At 39.1% G+C, this 16,301-nt stretch overlaps 1 protein-coding gene across 1 annotated transcript in view; it reads left to right on the top strand.

Moving 5' to 3' along the window:
• Window positions 1-1,006: 1,006 nt before the first annotated feature.
• The window catches only part of FBXL5 (F-box and leucine rich repeat protein 5), a 29,623-nt gene continuing 14,328 nt past the window's right edge, over window positions 1,007-16,301 (top strand). The window contains exons 1-5 of the mRNA XM_063457793.1: window positions 1,007-1,222; window positions 12,035-12,250; window positions 13,783-13,878; window positions 14,468-14,654; window positions 15,893-16,075. Coding sequence (XP_063313863.1) covers window positions 1,139-1,222; window positions 12,035-12,250; window positions 13,783-13,878; window positions 14,468-14,654; window positions 15,893-16,075 — 766 coding nt within the window. The 5' untranslated portion in view covers window positions 1,007-1,138. The remainder of the gene's footprint in view (window positions 1,223-12,034; window positions 12,251-13,782; window positions 13,879-14,467; window positions 14,655-15,892; window positions 16,076-16,301) is intronic.

Genomic DNA, 16,301 nt, shown 5'->3' with positions numbered 1-16,301 from the left:
AATCAGTTCCACCTACACGTACTCTTACCCAATCAACAGAATAAAGACTAACTTCCTCTTTGACCACATGGCTTGCCCAGCACAATGGAGGAGGTCGAATACTCGTATATCCTGTATTCCTACACATGCTCCTTACACTACTGATTGTATCGTTGCCACGTGCAACCAACCGACCGATACATCAGCATATGCACGTGCACATACCACGTGGCAATCTCGGCCTACTAAATTTATTTTTACCGAGATTCCACCACACACAATGTCCTCAACCTACAGGGTTATTAACTAAAGTGAGAATTCAAGTTGAATTTCAAATTGTAGGCCAAAGTCACTGAACTTGAAGCAACACTGACTTAGAGAATTTTTCCAATTCAGCAACTCTGACCTTAAATTAGAAATTCACTTTGAATTCTCACTTTAGTGAATAACTCTGCTTGTGTTTTGTTACTAAACTATTTGGGTAGTGAGCTGGGGATTTTAACATTAATGATTATTCTCACATTATTTTGACATGATATTTGCAGTTCCTTGATTACGTCCTGGCAAACCTCGGTTTAGTGAATAACCCAAAAGGATCTAATTTATTGCAATTTTACAAATTATAATATTTTTTATTTATTATAAAGGGTCCATTCAAGACATATAAGTAAATTCAACTCTATATAAAACTGACTTGGATATAGTGAAGTCACTACAAGCTAGAGTTAATAATTAGCAGTTAAGACATTAGTTAACACCAATTTACTATTAACTCCAGTATCTCCTATATATATTGTTTGGGTATAGGGTTGTCATGGCTCAAGCTTTCTGCGCATGCGCACACAGAAAGTCTGCCAGTCATGCCGATCAGCTTCTTCTTTTTTTTTTCTTCATTTACGCATGCACAGTAAAAAGCTGGTCGGGCTCGTTATGTACGAGGCTATGACGCAATGTGGTCGGGTCTCGCGTTCTGATCGGCGCATGCGCAGTCGGGGCTGTGCGCCGGGCAGTGAGCGCTCCGCGCATGCGCAGTGAGGTAGGCCGCCGTTGCGCACTTGTAACGAGGAGGAGTAGGTGGGTCGGTTCCGCCGCTGCTGGTGTTGTTATTGTGAGTCGGATGGAGTGAGTGCGCATCGCACCGCTGTATGGAGACGGGAACATGGCTCCCTTCCCGGACGAGGTGGACGTGTTCACGGCGCCGCACTGGAGGATGAAGCAGCTGGTCGGAGGATACTGTGAGCAGGTACATAACCGGGCCCCTCCCTGCCCCACCTGGGGCAATAACAGCTGTACATCCCTTACCCCCAACTGGGGCAATAACAGCTGTACATCTCTACCCCCACCTGGGGCAATAACAGCTGTACATTCCTTTCCCCCAACTGGGGCAATAACAGCTGTACATCCCTTACCCCCAACTGGGGCAATAACAGCTGTACATCCCTTACCCCCAACTGGGGCAATAACAGCTGTACATCTCTTACCCCCACCTGGGGCAATAACAGCTGTACATCCCTTACCCCCACCTTGGGCAATAACAGCTGTGTATCTCTTACCCCCACCTGGGGCAATAACAGCTGTATAGCTCTTACCCCCACCTGGGGCAATAACAGCTGTATAGCTCTTACCCCCACCTGGGGCAATAACATCAGGTCTGACCGCTATCTCTTACCATCAGCAGGGGTCATAACATCAGCTCTCACAGCCATCTCTTACTCTCAACAGGGGTAATAACATCAGCTCTCACAGCCATCTCTTACTCTCAACAGGGGTAATAACATCAGTTCTCACAGCCAACTCTTACTCTCAACAGGGGTAATAACATCAGCTCTCACAGCCATCTCTGAACCTCAGCAGGGGTAATAACATCAACCATTTCTTACCCTCACCATGGGTAATAACATCAGTTCTGACAGCTATCTCTTACCCTCAGCAGGGGTGATAACAGCAGGCATCTCTTATCCTTACCATGGGTAATAACAACAGGAGATGATAGACATATCTTGCCCTTACCAGTGGCTGTAACTGCTCCTCTGACAGGCTTATCCCAATTTTTCAAGGGGTAATAAGATCAGCCCCTCTCACCCTTAGTTGCGGAAGAGCCCCTTTTTGCCATATTGCCTAAGTTAGTAAAATCAAAGTCATTGATAGGTGGTTGGCATTGGAAGGCTTAGTACGTCAGCTGACTTGCTTAGCCAGTGTATGCTGTCCAAATTTGTCATAAATTGATAGTGTTATTGCAGAACTTCACACTAATAATACGGAGTAAGTCGGATTGGGACCCTAGTTTTTATCAAACATTTTGCAGTTTGTCACAGAACCAGAACATGGGGTGCTGATGCTTAGACTGCCTCTTTAATAAGCAATCAAAGGTGATGGAAGCATTATGTGCAGTATTTTAAATCTACTTTGTTTACATATCGGAATTCTAAAACCACAATTATTCCCAATCAGAGCTGCAACATGTTACAAAATACAGTAGTAGCGTTTTATTTTGGCAAATAAATATTAAGGCCTTTCCAATGTTTTTCGTTTTACCTATAACAGTGGCAGGGCTGTGATCTTTAGAAAGGACCAGGTAATTGGTCTTATGCTGTAGTGTTTTTGGTGATTTGAGTGTTCTTTAACTTAATTTGGCTTATGAAAGGAAATTAATCAACTAGATCCGAATTGATGTTATCGAAGAGTGCAAAGTATGGAATATTGTAAACCACTACATACTTTTATGTACCATTGAATACTATGTAACAAAATAAAATACTTATTCAAGTCTGCAGATGCTGCCTCTGCCACTGATCTGTCTGCTGACATCATCAGAAGTGGTGGTCTGAGCCAATCACAATGCTTCTTCATTGGATTGGCTGAGACTGTCAATGAGGCATAGAAAAAATTGAAAGTTCAGTGTCTCCATGCAGAGGGCAGATAAACTGAATGTCAGGAACACTGTGCAGCACTGCCACAGGAAGCATCTCTGGCAGCCATCTGAGGAGTAGCCAGTGGAGTTATCCCTAGGCTGTACTGTAAACACTGCAATTTCTCTGAAAATACAGTGTTTTAATACAGTGTTAAGGCTGAAGGGGATGATTCTACTCACCAGAACAAATACAATAAGCTGTAGTAGTTCTGGTGACTATAGAGTCCCTTTAACTTTCCAGTTTGGTCGTTTTGGTTTAAAATTTAGAATTTTCCAAATTCACACAGTATCTGAACTACTTACATGATGGTTAGCATTTATTCCAGTAATGCAGCATTTATTTTGTGCATGGGTTTGCATGTCATTTTGTGTTTTCATTACTTATTTAAGCAGATACTCTGTGAGTTGAAGTTACCCTTTTTTTTTTTTATGCATTACTTTGATAAAATTAAAAAAATTGTGTAAAAAAAAATAGGTAACAAAGATACTCTTGCTGCTTCTTCTGCTAAATAAATTCCATTAGAAGCAGCCGGCAGGCCCTGTCTGTACAGGAATAAGTTTCACAATCATCCTGAGCCTCTCATTCCTCTCCGTGGCACTTACCTTATAGCATAAATCTCCATTCAATAGAGGGTTGTGGGGCACATTATTCAATCCCCAATGTTGTTCCACTCATTACCTAGGTGAGTTTAATTGCTCCGCCTAATAGAAATCATACCACATCTGAACTCTGTGGACCTAAGAAATCAGCATTGGTTTTTAGTGTTTTCGAATGTTCTTTTAAATAACCACTGCTTCTTGTGTCCTGGAATTTGTATATTTCGTATAGATGTTGTGAATGCATTTAACAAGCTGCATATAAAAGGGGTTAAAGAGTTTACTTTGCACATAAATTGCTTTATTTATTTTTTTTTTATCCATTATTAGTATTATGTCCAGTAGTGATTTGTCCTCTAATAGTGTAACATTGGAGAACTATCTCCATTTTAGAAGTCAGAGCTTTATATGTTACACAACAGAGCTGTGACGTTGATGCATGGTGTTATGCATCGCTTGCGTTACATTATATGCTTGTATAAGCTAGACACCCCTCCCTTTCTGTTCCATTTCGTCTAAACTTATGATTTACCAGTTACTGTAAAATACCGCTTAACTCTGTTCGATGTTTAGACTCTGTAACAGTGTGTTATTAACATACGCACATCATTGTACCTGCATGTAATACCCTTGGCAAAATGTTTTGGCACACTATAAACTGTTATAGATGTGAAACATGAGCAGGATCTCAATAACAAGTTCTGAAAGCTGTGAGTGCCATTGAAGGTATGTGTGGCTAAAATCAATGTGGTGTGTGTGCACATCTTCCAATTACAACATTAAATACACACGTCACATCTTGCACAAATATATAAACGCCTACTAATATTAATGGAGATGCAATATTATGATTACTTCGATCATTTCATTGTAATACAGACACTTGGAGCACACATAACGGAAAGCCATGGCCAAGCTCTTCTTGTATTATTGTAATGTTGCAAGCAACCTCCTTTCTCTGAAGTACATAGTGTTGTAAAATGTAACACATTCCTGTTAACACAAAATTAGTTAAAACTTGGTAAAATTATTTTCCCTTTTTAAAGTGCGTTTTTTTTCTAAGGCATACCCAAACCAGTAGGTGTAAGAAGCCTCATGTAGCATCTTAAAGTTTTTCGTTTTTTTCTCCTCCATATCTAAAGCATGATTTTGCTAAGAAAGATCAACATCATTTGTAGCTGAGTACCATCTTGCAGCTTCATACTTCCTATCTGAAAAGAGAGACTAGGTAGCAGGTGACATAAAGCTCCCTCAAGTTCACTGATATTGGATGATTACTGCTGTTTACTGGTTCAACAAACATAAATCCCTAATGAACAGAACCTGTAGATTTGTTGCAAAATACTAAGTGTGTATGTTTTATAATTTTAGTGTGGACGCTGAATCATTCTATTTGTCAACGTATTGACTCAATAACCGCAAACCATTTTAATGTTGTGCAAGACAGTTTTGGGAAGAATCTTATAAATTGAAGTTATTTTATTGAACAGATTTTTTTTTTCCTTTTCATCCAAGTACCTCACTACGCCATTCTTTTTACCACTACCTGTACTTGCAAACTTTATTTTCAGAGATTTAGCCAAACCATAACTTTGTTAAATTTAACAGACGTTCAATTGTTTAGATAAGATTATTGTCTTGAAATTATCCATTCTCTTCTGAATGTGATCAAAGAATAAGTGACATTAAATGATCACTATAGGGTCAGGAACACAAACATGTATTCCTGACCCTATAGTGTTAAAACCACCATCTAGCCCCACCTGAGCCACTCATGCCTCCATAAATATAGCAAAATTTTAGTGTATTCAAGCCTGAAGCTGTAACTCTGCATGCTGTTTGGCAAGCAGTCTGCTGACATCATCAGAAGTGGTAGCCTGATCCAATCACAGTGCTTTCCCATAGGATTGGCTGAGACTGTCAAGGAGGCAGATCAGGGGCAGAGCCAGCATGATTTAAACACAGCCCTGGCCAATCAGCATCTCCTCATAGAGATGAATTGAATCAATGAATCTCTATGAGGAAAGTTCAGTGTCTGCATGCAGAGGGAGGAGATACTGAATGTTTGGATGCATTTTTGGCAGCCATGACCCAGGAAGGATCTCTAACAGCCATTTGAGGAGTGGCCAGTGTAGTTATCACTAGGCTGTAATGTAAACACTGCATTTTCTCTGAAAAAGACAGTGTTTACAGCAAAAAGCCTGAAGGTAATGATTCTACTCACCAGAACAAATTCAATAAGCTGTAGTTGTTCTGGTGACTATAGTGTCCCTTTTAAAGTTTGTTGCAAAATTGTCTGTCTTACTTTTCACAAGTATCAGACAGCTGATGAGTCTGGTAGTAAGTGCATACAATATTGACCTTGTTGGTTAACTTGGTGGTTGGCCTGGAATCGGTTTCCCAAAGAACTTATCTTACAATAGACACATTGCATTGTGTTTTGACTTGAAATAATAAAAGGGACCTAGTTAGCGACAACTTGAGTGACTCCATTTTCAAAAGTACCCTGTTAGGTAATAGTCTAGAGATTGGCATTAGCCTGGCCTGCCTGCATGCTTTCCACTAAAGAATCGAGAAGGGCTGTGCTCAGGTTAAAATGGTATGTATCTTAGGACATTTTAGTTTATCAAGTGATATAGATAGATATAATTTGTTGTTTATCTGTCAATTGAGAGGCAGTTGATTTGATCTTTGCTTCATTAACTATCCACAGCATAGTCATCTGAGCAGTCAGGAAAGCCCTGTCAGAAGCATTATGCTGATTTTGAAATGACTCGGCATGAACAGAGTTGTGATATCAGAACAGTAATTTCTTGCCCGCTGTACAAATTGTACTTTTTTTCTAAAGACACCAAAATAATAATTTTATATGTGCATTAAGTTTAACGTGGGGTTAGATCAGGATCCTAATTTAAAGGATCACTGTAGTGTCAGGAAAACAAAGAGATTTTCCTGACACTATAGTGCCCTGAGGGTACCCCCACCCTCAGGGTCCCCCTCCCGTGGCGCTGAAGGGGTTAAAACCCCTTCAGCAGCTTACCTTAATCCAGCACCGGGCTGCCTTGACGCTGGTGACCTATCCTCCCCCGTCCGACGTCAGCGGAGCCGAATGCACATGCGCGGCAAATGCCGCTCGCGCATTCAAAGTGTCCATAGGAAAGCATTTCTCAATGCTTTCCTATGGACGCTCTGCGCGATGGAGGCATAATATGCCTCCAGTGTTGCAGATACTCCTCTAGTGGCTGTCCGGAAGACAGCCACTAGAGGCTGGCTTAACCCCAAATGTAAACATAGCAGTTTCTCTGAAACTGCTATGTTTGCATCTGAAGGGTTAAAACCTGAGGGACCTGGCACCCAGACCACTTCGTTGAGCTGAAGTGGTCTGGGTGACTATAGTGTCCCTTTTAAAATGCTTTTTAATGTAGGAATATGATATTCAGTTGGGTAAATTAAATGAGACAAGGCTGCTAGATCTCAAGAAACCATGCATCTAGTAAAGGCAAACATCAGGGGTGACTCTGGATTTCCGAAATGCATATAACAGTACCATCTTCTTTAATATAATCCATAATAACATGTATTCACTTCCTAAGGCAGTAAAATGTACAAATATTCAGTTGGGCACCAACACTGAGTGCCCTCCATATAGCGGCCACAGATTTCCGCTTTTCATTTAAGAGTTATTCTTTGTAAGGATTGCTGCCCAGACACCATGGATAAATGGGAAAACCATCCTTAAAAGGATGTGCAAATTAACCCATGAGGGGAAGTCCTTTCTCCTTAAGAGAGAGACAAATTAGTTTAGAATCTAAAATGTCCATTCCCTTAAAATATTTAATGGCTAAACCCATGTATTCATTTGGTCAGAGAAGCTCACAGGGATAGTTTAAACTAAGAATAAGTTTGCATTCAAATATACACACACAATACTTAAAGTGACTTCAACCTCCATGATCACTTCTGCTTTAAGAAGTGGTCATGGTGGTAGGATTCTTTATGTGCAGCGTTTTTGCTTGAAATCTTGCGCATACTGAAATTTTAGCATTTTAGTGCTGGGGTCACCGTTGGCACACTTGACTTCGCAGCCCGTAACTCTGTTCTGTGCTGCCTGATGTCAGTTCTGCAAAAAATATATGTCTGCATTACAGGTAGCTTTAATGTGCCCTCCCTGCAGTGGTTAGTGATCGCTTTTTTTATTTTTAATATTCCCTCTCTACCTCTGTTGTCCACACCCCCAATCTACCTCCTTTGCCCTACTGGCTCAGAGCTCAGATTAAATTACAGTACTGACCCTGGCTGCCAGTTCAGTGAGATCCCTTTTCAGTGTTTGTTGAATCTATCATTAAACCCCTAGTAAAGGCCTATTATTGGATGTTGGGTTGATTTCTATTGCCCTTTTTACAATTATTTTCAAAGTCTAGTGATATTGTTCCATAAATAACTGTTTTCTTAAAGGGGTACTCCAATCACCATGCCCATGTCAGTGACATACAGTGGTCATGGTGGTAGGAGTATGAATGTGCAGTGTTTCAGCTTGAAATACTGCATATACTGAGATATTTGCACTTGTCTGCTGGGGGCTAGTTTCACTCCAGCACGCGTGACTTGTTCTGGGCTGCCAGTGTCAATTCTGTGTACATTTTTTGTGTAGAATTCTGCTGCTTGCAAGCAGAGTGCAGCTTTTCCCTCCCACCTCCCTCTGATGCACTTTTGCCAACTTAAAAAAAAAAAAAAACCCTCTCACCAAGATGTGTGCATGTACTCTGACCCGGCATTAGATGGGCCTTCTCCACAGTGGGCAATAGGATATATTACTATTCATTACGTGTCCTATCTGAACATTAGATTCAATATCATGATTACCCTGTTCCAAATCCTGATTCTCAAATGTTCCATATTGTATTAAATCAAACTGTATATTTTGTTTTCAAAACAAACGATCTTACAAACTTACTAACATCCAGTTATGTATTAAATAAATTGAAATCTGAAGTCTGTGCTGAATTCATGCTTCTATTTAAAACACTAATTTAAAGGGACACTCTACTGCCCAAATACCAAATGAATCAAGGCACTGTTTAGTAGATATACCCCAAATGACAGCATGCATGCTTTTAATTGTGTATTTTTTTTCATTGGGGGTATGTCTAAAAACCTTTTTTGCAAAAACTTAATTTCTCTTGTCTGCAGCTTTTGCAGCTCTCCCCACCAACCTCACATAGACTGTCTGTGGCTGTCCAATCACAGACTTTCCAATGCAGTTCAATGAGAAGTCTTTGCAAGATAGGTGATCTCTGCAATTGCTGCCTCTTGAGTTTAGCTCCACTGAGCTAACCAAACCAGGAATTTAAAAAAAAATTGATTGAAAATCGGGGGATGTTACCAGGTGAATTTATGAAAGTGTCCATTTCCATTGAAAAGTGGACACACTCTCCATACATAAAGCTTTTCAGCAAGCCAAAGTGTTTTAGGGGTCTGGAGTGTCCTTTTTAAACTTTAGTTAATACTCTGTTTTCTGTTTTTTTTTTTTTGTTTGTTTGTTTGTTTGTTTTTTTCATTTCATTTTCCTGGCTGGTACACTTCCAAAAGACTATCACAATCTCGTCTTATAACCTTATCGCCTTATTACTTTTAAACATATCCAGAGACAACTAACTGCTTCTTATAAAGGACCTGGAAGATGACACTGATCTACTAGAATTCCCTCTGTAGACTGTAGTTCAAATTTATCAAACACGTTTTGTTTTTTCTTCTTCTTCCCTAGAATAGGTTTAAAGGGACACTATAGACATGATAACTGCTTCATCTCATTGAAGTGGTTATAGTGTCCTTTAGGGATAGACCGATATTGATTTTTTTTAGAGCCGATAGTGATAATCCGTGAACTTTCTGGCTGATAGTCGATAACTTAGCGATACCGATTTTGTGTACATTTACCCTTTTAAAAAAGTAAACAATTTCTACACAAATCTAATGTTAACTGAACATGTTTATTATTTATTTATTTGCAAATCTTTTTTTATTAAGGTAAAGGCACAAAATATACATGCCAGTCAGAATTTTTTTCACGAATATATGTGTGTGTAGTGGATGCAGATTGTGTGTGTGTGTGTATAGTGTGTGTATATAATGAATGCAGAGTGTGTGTGTTTGTGCTGTGAGTCTTTGTGTAGGTATGTTAAGTGTGTAAAATGGGGGGGGGGGGGTGGGGGTTAAATTTTTTTCATTTTCTTTTAATAAATATTGAATTTTTCAATTTTTTTATTTATTTTAGTCCTCCCTCCCTGCTTCTTACCTGGCCAGGGAGGGGGGGATATGGGATTCCCTGGTGGTCCGTTGGCATGGACTGTGCAGAGGGGGGCCCAGCACACTCTTACTTACCTTCCCTTCAGCTCCCCTGTCTAACTCTCGGCCGCGCGGAGCGTTACCGTGGTAACCCATGGCAATGCTCTGATGGCCGCAAGAGTTTGACAGGGGAGCTGCTGGGAAGGTAAGTAATAGTGTGCTGGATCCCCCAGGACTGCTGCGGGCCTCCAAGGACCCCGATGGCCGCCCTGGTCTGCAATATCGGTATCTTTATTAGCCGGTACCGATTTTGCTGAAAATGCAGAATATCCGCCAGACCGATAATCGGTCTATCCCTAGTGTCCTTAGTCCCTTGGCCATGACAATCCATCCATCATTACACTTTTATTCCTTTAATGCTAAAGAATTGCCAGGAACCAATCCCCTCTGTGCTGTTTGTGTTAATGAGGAAAGATTAGCCTGAGCAGCGATGGAAGTCTTCGATTGGCCGAGAGTTTCAGCTAACTACATTCAGCCTTGTTTGAGAAGAACAGACCTGCTTCCCATTACAGATTAAAAGTCCCCAACACCTTATTTCGGCTTTATGGTGTGTTATTCACCACCACTCATAGTTAAGTGTAATGCAATCTGACGTTTCAATGATAAAACTCTACAATAATTCATCTTGTGATGGCTGCTGGGGTTGGACAAACCTTGATGGCAGAGCTCTGCCTTTTGTCAGCCTCTGGTTTTACCATAATACAAAACAGTCCCTTCTTTGCCCTATGGGATCTTTTGATTGCAACACATTGAGCATCAGTATTTCATAAAAATGATGTCATTTTGAATTGCTGAGACGTGACAGAGCCACTTTACATGTAACAGGCTAGACCAGCTGCTCATTATTCCAGCAGTTTATATGCCCTTATGCAAGCAGTAGCAATTATTCATACATGTATGCACTTGGAAGGTGCAGCTTTTATTACAAATGGAACTTGAGTTTAAAAAGTTAGCTTGCCTAGGATGAATATATGCTGATGTAATAATACAGTTTTATAATTGCTGATTGGGTGTGTTTTAAATAAGAGGAATGCAGCTTCAGTTGTTTTTGCCCAGTTTAGCTGGCCTTGAGAATCATTTGAGGTTTGTCATGTCTGCACTAGAAACTCACCTGGCTCAATTCATAGGCAGCCATTTGTCAAAACCTATATTCTCTGTGGCTGTCCAATTACACACTTCCCAATGCAGCTCAATGAGAAGTCTTTGCGAGGCAGGTGTTCTGAGCAATTTTAGCCTCTTGAGTTTAGCCCCATTGAGTTAACCAAACCAGGAGGCAACAGAACCTGTTGTCTCCTTGAAACCCAGCAGGGGTGTAACTAGGTTAATTTATAAAAGTGCAAATTTCTATTGAAATCTGTACTTTTTGTAAGTTATAAAAAGGGGACACACTCTTCACACATTAAAGCATTTCCGCAGGTAACAGTGCATTACGTGTCTGGATTGTCCCTTGAAACAGTTACACTGTTAGTGGCATGATCTCAACACGCAAACAACTTCATGAAGCTAAAGTTGTTTTGGTGTTTAGTGTCCCTTTAAGAATGATTATGTGACTTAAAAGTAAAATGAAGCATCTATGTTTTTGCATGGTGTTACTGGTGTGCATGTAGGAGTCCATAGTACTGGACAATTAATGTTACTTTTTGTGCATTCCGGTGCTCTGGAGAATAGTAAGAAGTAAATATAGCATGTTGTAGGATTCATATTTTACTTTAATAGCGTACTTCAATTAGATTGCTATGTTTGATTCTATAGACATTGGATTGTGTTACTTTACTAAACAGATAATATTGACAGACCAACAAATAGATGGTCATATCCAGGCTTATGGATGAAACCAGCCTTAGAGAAATATTTGGTGTTGTGCTTTTGGGAAAGAAGAGATCATTTGACAACAAATTAATGAATCTGCTTCTTGTTTTATACTGCTTCTATCCATGATAAATGGCAGAAATAATGTAAAAAAATATTATTATATTATAATGAAGTATTATGTAGATCATTAAAAAAAAAAAAGTCTGTGCTTTGTTTGATCCAATTGGTTACACACCACAACTATAGAGCTCGTGGGGTATGGCTGTTTGGCTCCCCAGAGACAGGCTTAAATATCACCGGCAGTGTGTAGAAGCAATGGTCTAGATCCAGAATATATAACTACTGTATGCAAATATTTTTATTTTATTTTATTTTGGGTTTTTTTAACAGCTTTCCAAGACCAATTTTTCCAACAACACTGATTTTCGAGCATTTCTGCAGTCTCTGTATGAAACATTCAAAGAGTTCAAAATGCATGAGCAAATTGAGAATGAATATATCATCGGCTTGCTGCAGCAACGCAGCCAGACAGTGTACAATGTGCATTCGGACAATAAGCTATCGGAGATGCTTGTCCTGTTTGAGAAAGGACTGAAGAATATAAAGGTAAGTGATGTCAGGATGGTTAACGTGCATAATGAGTTTTCAAGCCAGTGATCAGGCTGTTGATTACTGTTAAGATGATGTAATGAAAAAAGTTAAAGTACACAGTTTAAATGTATAAAATTTCTCTTTAATAAAAATATAAAAGTAATTCTAAATAATAAAAGAAGGATGTAAGGGAGTTTTTCTCTCTACTATACAGTCATTATTTACTGCAGGCCCATGTATGTACATATTGTCTGTGAGTGCAGATAGCGCTATAACTTGATGGATTGTTGTGCTTCAAACTGACAACTGCTCAAATACTTTCTAACCAGTGGGACAGTGAATAGAGATGGGATCAGGTAAGTAACATACTCCTTTTGGATCTACTTGTGGGTGAGGCTCTATAAATAAGATAAAGGTTTCAGTAGAAAGTGTTATTGTGACTGTGGTGGATTGCCTGCTATTGAATCTATAAGGCAGCAGGTAAACCACATCTGCTGAAACAAAAAAAATAAAAATAAAGAATTGTAATTTGTAAGGATCTACCACATTAAATATTGATTGAAAATATATAGACTTTTATCATTAAAAAATGGTTTTCCATCATACAGAGGGCAGGTTAGAAAAGAGAAAAATTGCAGATAACTCCTTACGCATTTTTAGCAGTAATGTCTTTTGTTCTAGTCCTATGTTGGCTGAATAGAAAATGTTGTTCTTAAAGGGACACTATAGGCACCCAGACCACTTTAGCGCATTGAAGTGGTCTGGGTGCAGTGTCCTATCACCTTTAGGCCTGAGCATGTAACTATTGCAGTTTGTTATAAAGTGCAATAATACCTACTAGGGTTAACTCCTCCTCTAGTTGCTGTCTACTAGACAACCACTAGAGGGACTTCCGGGTGCTTAGGCAACTTTCGGTCACCTAAATTATGCTGGACGTCCTCACGCTTGAATAATGCTTTCCTATGGAGAAATCCTAATGTGAGCGCAGCCATAGCTGCGCGCATGCCTATTAGAGCTGCACAGCCAGCTGACATTGGCAGGGGTTGAGTGGGGGTGGAGGAGAGCCAGCACCGAGGAATATCAGTTCTGGAACTAGGTAAGTGACAGAAGGTTGTTTGTTTTTGTGTTTTTTTTTTTTTTTTAACCCCTGCACCACGGTGGTTAGAAAAAGAGTTTGTGTTCCTGGCACTTTAGTCTCGCTTTAACCCCTTAAGGACACATGGCATGTGTGACATGTCATGATTCCCTTTTATTCCAGAAGTTTGATCCTTAAGGGGTTAAACAGCTGGAGTGTTATTTTTTTGTAACCTCACTTATTCCAAGTAAGAGCATGTCCACTTGGTCTTGTCTTATAAAAGTGAACATTTTTAAGGCTAGGACAGCTGGAAGGGCTTCTAATACAGAAGTATTGGTTTCAGTGCTTGCAGATCGTGATGATTACTGTACATGACTCTTGTCTTTTGGGATGCAACTTCTCTTATATTGTACATGAACATTAACAACATACTTTCTACTTTAAAAAAATGACTGTACTTCTTTATTTCCAGAATGAGTATGAGCAACTGAACTATGCTCAGCAGCTGAAGGAGAGGCTGGAAGCTTTCACCAGTGATTTCCTTCCCCACATGAAGGAAGAGGAAGAGGTTTGTAATAAAGTGGGATAATTAATTAAACACGATGTGGGTGCTGTAGGTCATTATACTTTAATTAATTTCCGCTTTGTAATATTTCTTAATCAGAGTGCGTACAAGGGCAAACTTTCTAATAATTATAATAATCTGCTACTTTGCATTTTGTGAAGTAATTCACTACTGTAAACATGGTTCCTCATTTCAAAGGACTTTCCCCTTTTCCTGGTATTGGTAGTCAGTATTGCACTAGATCTTATTTTCCTTCACTTGTCCTCTTTTTAATCATTAGCTGTCTGTCCAGCAACTCTGAATTGGTGCAACACACCCTAATGATATTGAAAAGGGGACAATCAGCATTTCAGTTTTCTGTCCGTGTATTTGTAGTTACCCGTAGTAATAACCTGCTATTTCAACATAGCTTTATTTTCAGAATCTGTTGGCTGCTAAGCCATGGACAGCTTACATATTCCTCATTGACTAAATCAATATAAACGTGTGTGTGTGTATAACCCTCAGAAATATAGAAGTAAAATTCTATTTCCTTGATTCTTAAACGATTTGGACAGCTGTGGATTAGTCGTTTGCGTGTGCTTTCTCTCAGGTTTTTCAGCCTATGTTGATGGAATATTTCACTTACGATGAGCTGAAAGATATAAAAAAGAAAGTGATTGCACAGCACTGCTCCCAGAAGGATACAGCCGAACGTATTAGAGGCCTGAGCATTTGGAACCAGGCTGAAGAGCTTCAAAAAGTGTTCAAATATTCAGTAGATGAAAAGGCAGAGCAAGGTGAGACATTTTAACCATATGGAAGGGCCTTTAAATCGAGATTGCCTTCTATATCTTCTGTAGCATGCAATTCCTAAAAGTACTACAAACTGAGCATTTTACCTAATTTCTCCCTTTGCATTTCTAATGACTTGGGATTGCAAGAGTTTTGCTAATTTACCAATACTTCTGCATACAGGATTATCTCTCTTAATATATTCACTGTCTTTCAATGTTTGAGATAGCGAATTCTAGCAAACCATCATGGAAGTTCTAGTTTGCTAGAGGGTGCCTCCTAAGTCCTGGACAATCAACATGTATGAGTGTAGATTAATTTTTACATGTGGCTTTGTTATTTAAAGTGTTTTTAAACCCGTTGATAAGGTTTATTCACTAAACTAGGACTTGTGAAAAACTGGCAGGGAAACTGCAAAATCACAAAATCTCTAACATGCCCTTTATTTTTCAATCATCTACAATTGCCAATGTGTAAAACATGCTCTATCTAGTGTGTGTTGCAAAGGAAAGGAGTACTATTTAGCATTATTGTTTAAATGACTCTCTCAAGTGGCTTTGCTTCAATAATTCATATAACTTGAAGTAGGAGACTGACATCGCTCTAATGTGTTTCAAAAGGGAATTTTTGTGTATTTCACATATTGTTACCTGTATTCCTGACACTATGCTGCGCCTATCCTCCCTATTTAAATACAATTTTGCTCACTCGTGTGTGTGTATATACACACACACACACACACACACACACACACACACAATTTTAAGCCCTCTTTGTCACTTTGTTCGTCTTTTGTTATTATTTTGTTGATTATTTACCTTAATTTTTTTAGTTCTACATAAGATTAAAATTAGGGACTGCTTTTTCACATGGAGGGAGTGATTGTTTTGGCAGAGATTAAGCAAAGTTCCATTTCAGTTAGTAAACTTATTTACCCACAATTTATCTGTCCAAAGAAGCTTACAGAAGGTCAATCTGCTGACATAATGAACAGAGGACAGCAAAATGCAGACACACAAGTCTGGTGCAAGGAAACAAATATAAATGCAAATAACAAAAAGGCAGGCGCGTGCTGAAATTATAATCATTAAGATGCAAAGGTCCATAGAGAAAGGAAAAACAGAATGGGGGAAATGTGTGCAACTTTAAACACATATTATATTCAATATTTGTATTTTATTTGAATAGCTACATTAAACAGAACTGTGATTTCTCCATCTTAATTAATGTATTCTTTATACAGAAACAAAGGTTCAGCCAAGCACTACTTCAATTTCCCATCTTCCTCCAGAGGTAATGCTAAACATTTTTAGCTACCTTAACCCGCAGGAACTGTGTCGCTGTATTCAAGTAAACACTAAATGGGCACAGCTGGCAAAAACTGGATCTCTTTGGAAGCATCTCTACCCGGTTCTGTGGGCGCGAGGTGAGTCATTCTCTTTGGGTGTTTTTGCTAAGTAAATACAACAGAACAAGAACTTCATTATAACTCTAAACTAAATTCTGTTAAGATCTATTTTTTTAAAAAAAAAAATTTTAATTCATATAATCTTTACTTTTGTCCTTATTCCATCTAATATAGGTTTTCAAAGGGTATTGCTTTGTGTTTGCAAATAAATTATTTTTTGTAAAATGATTATATTATATTATTC

This window comes from Pelobates fuscus, chromosome 6, assembly GCF_036172605.1.
Source record: "Pelobates fuscus isolate aPelFus1 chromosome 6, aPelFus1.pri, whole genome shotgun sequence".
NCBI classification, from domain to species: domain Eukaryota; kingdom Metazoa; phylum Chordata; class Amphibia; order Anura; family Pelobatidae; genus Pelobates; species Pelobates fuscus.
The sequence above is the reverse complement of the archived record's forward strand: the minus strand, read 5'-3'. Positions and strand labels throughout refer to the sequence as shown.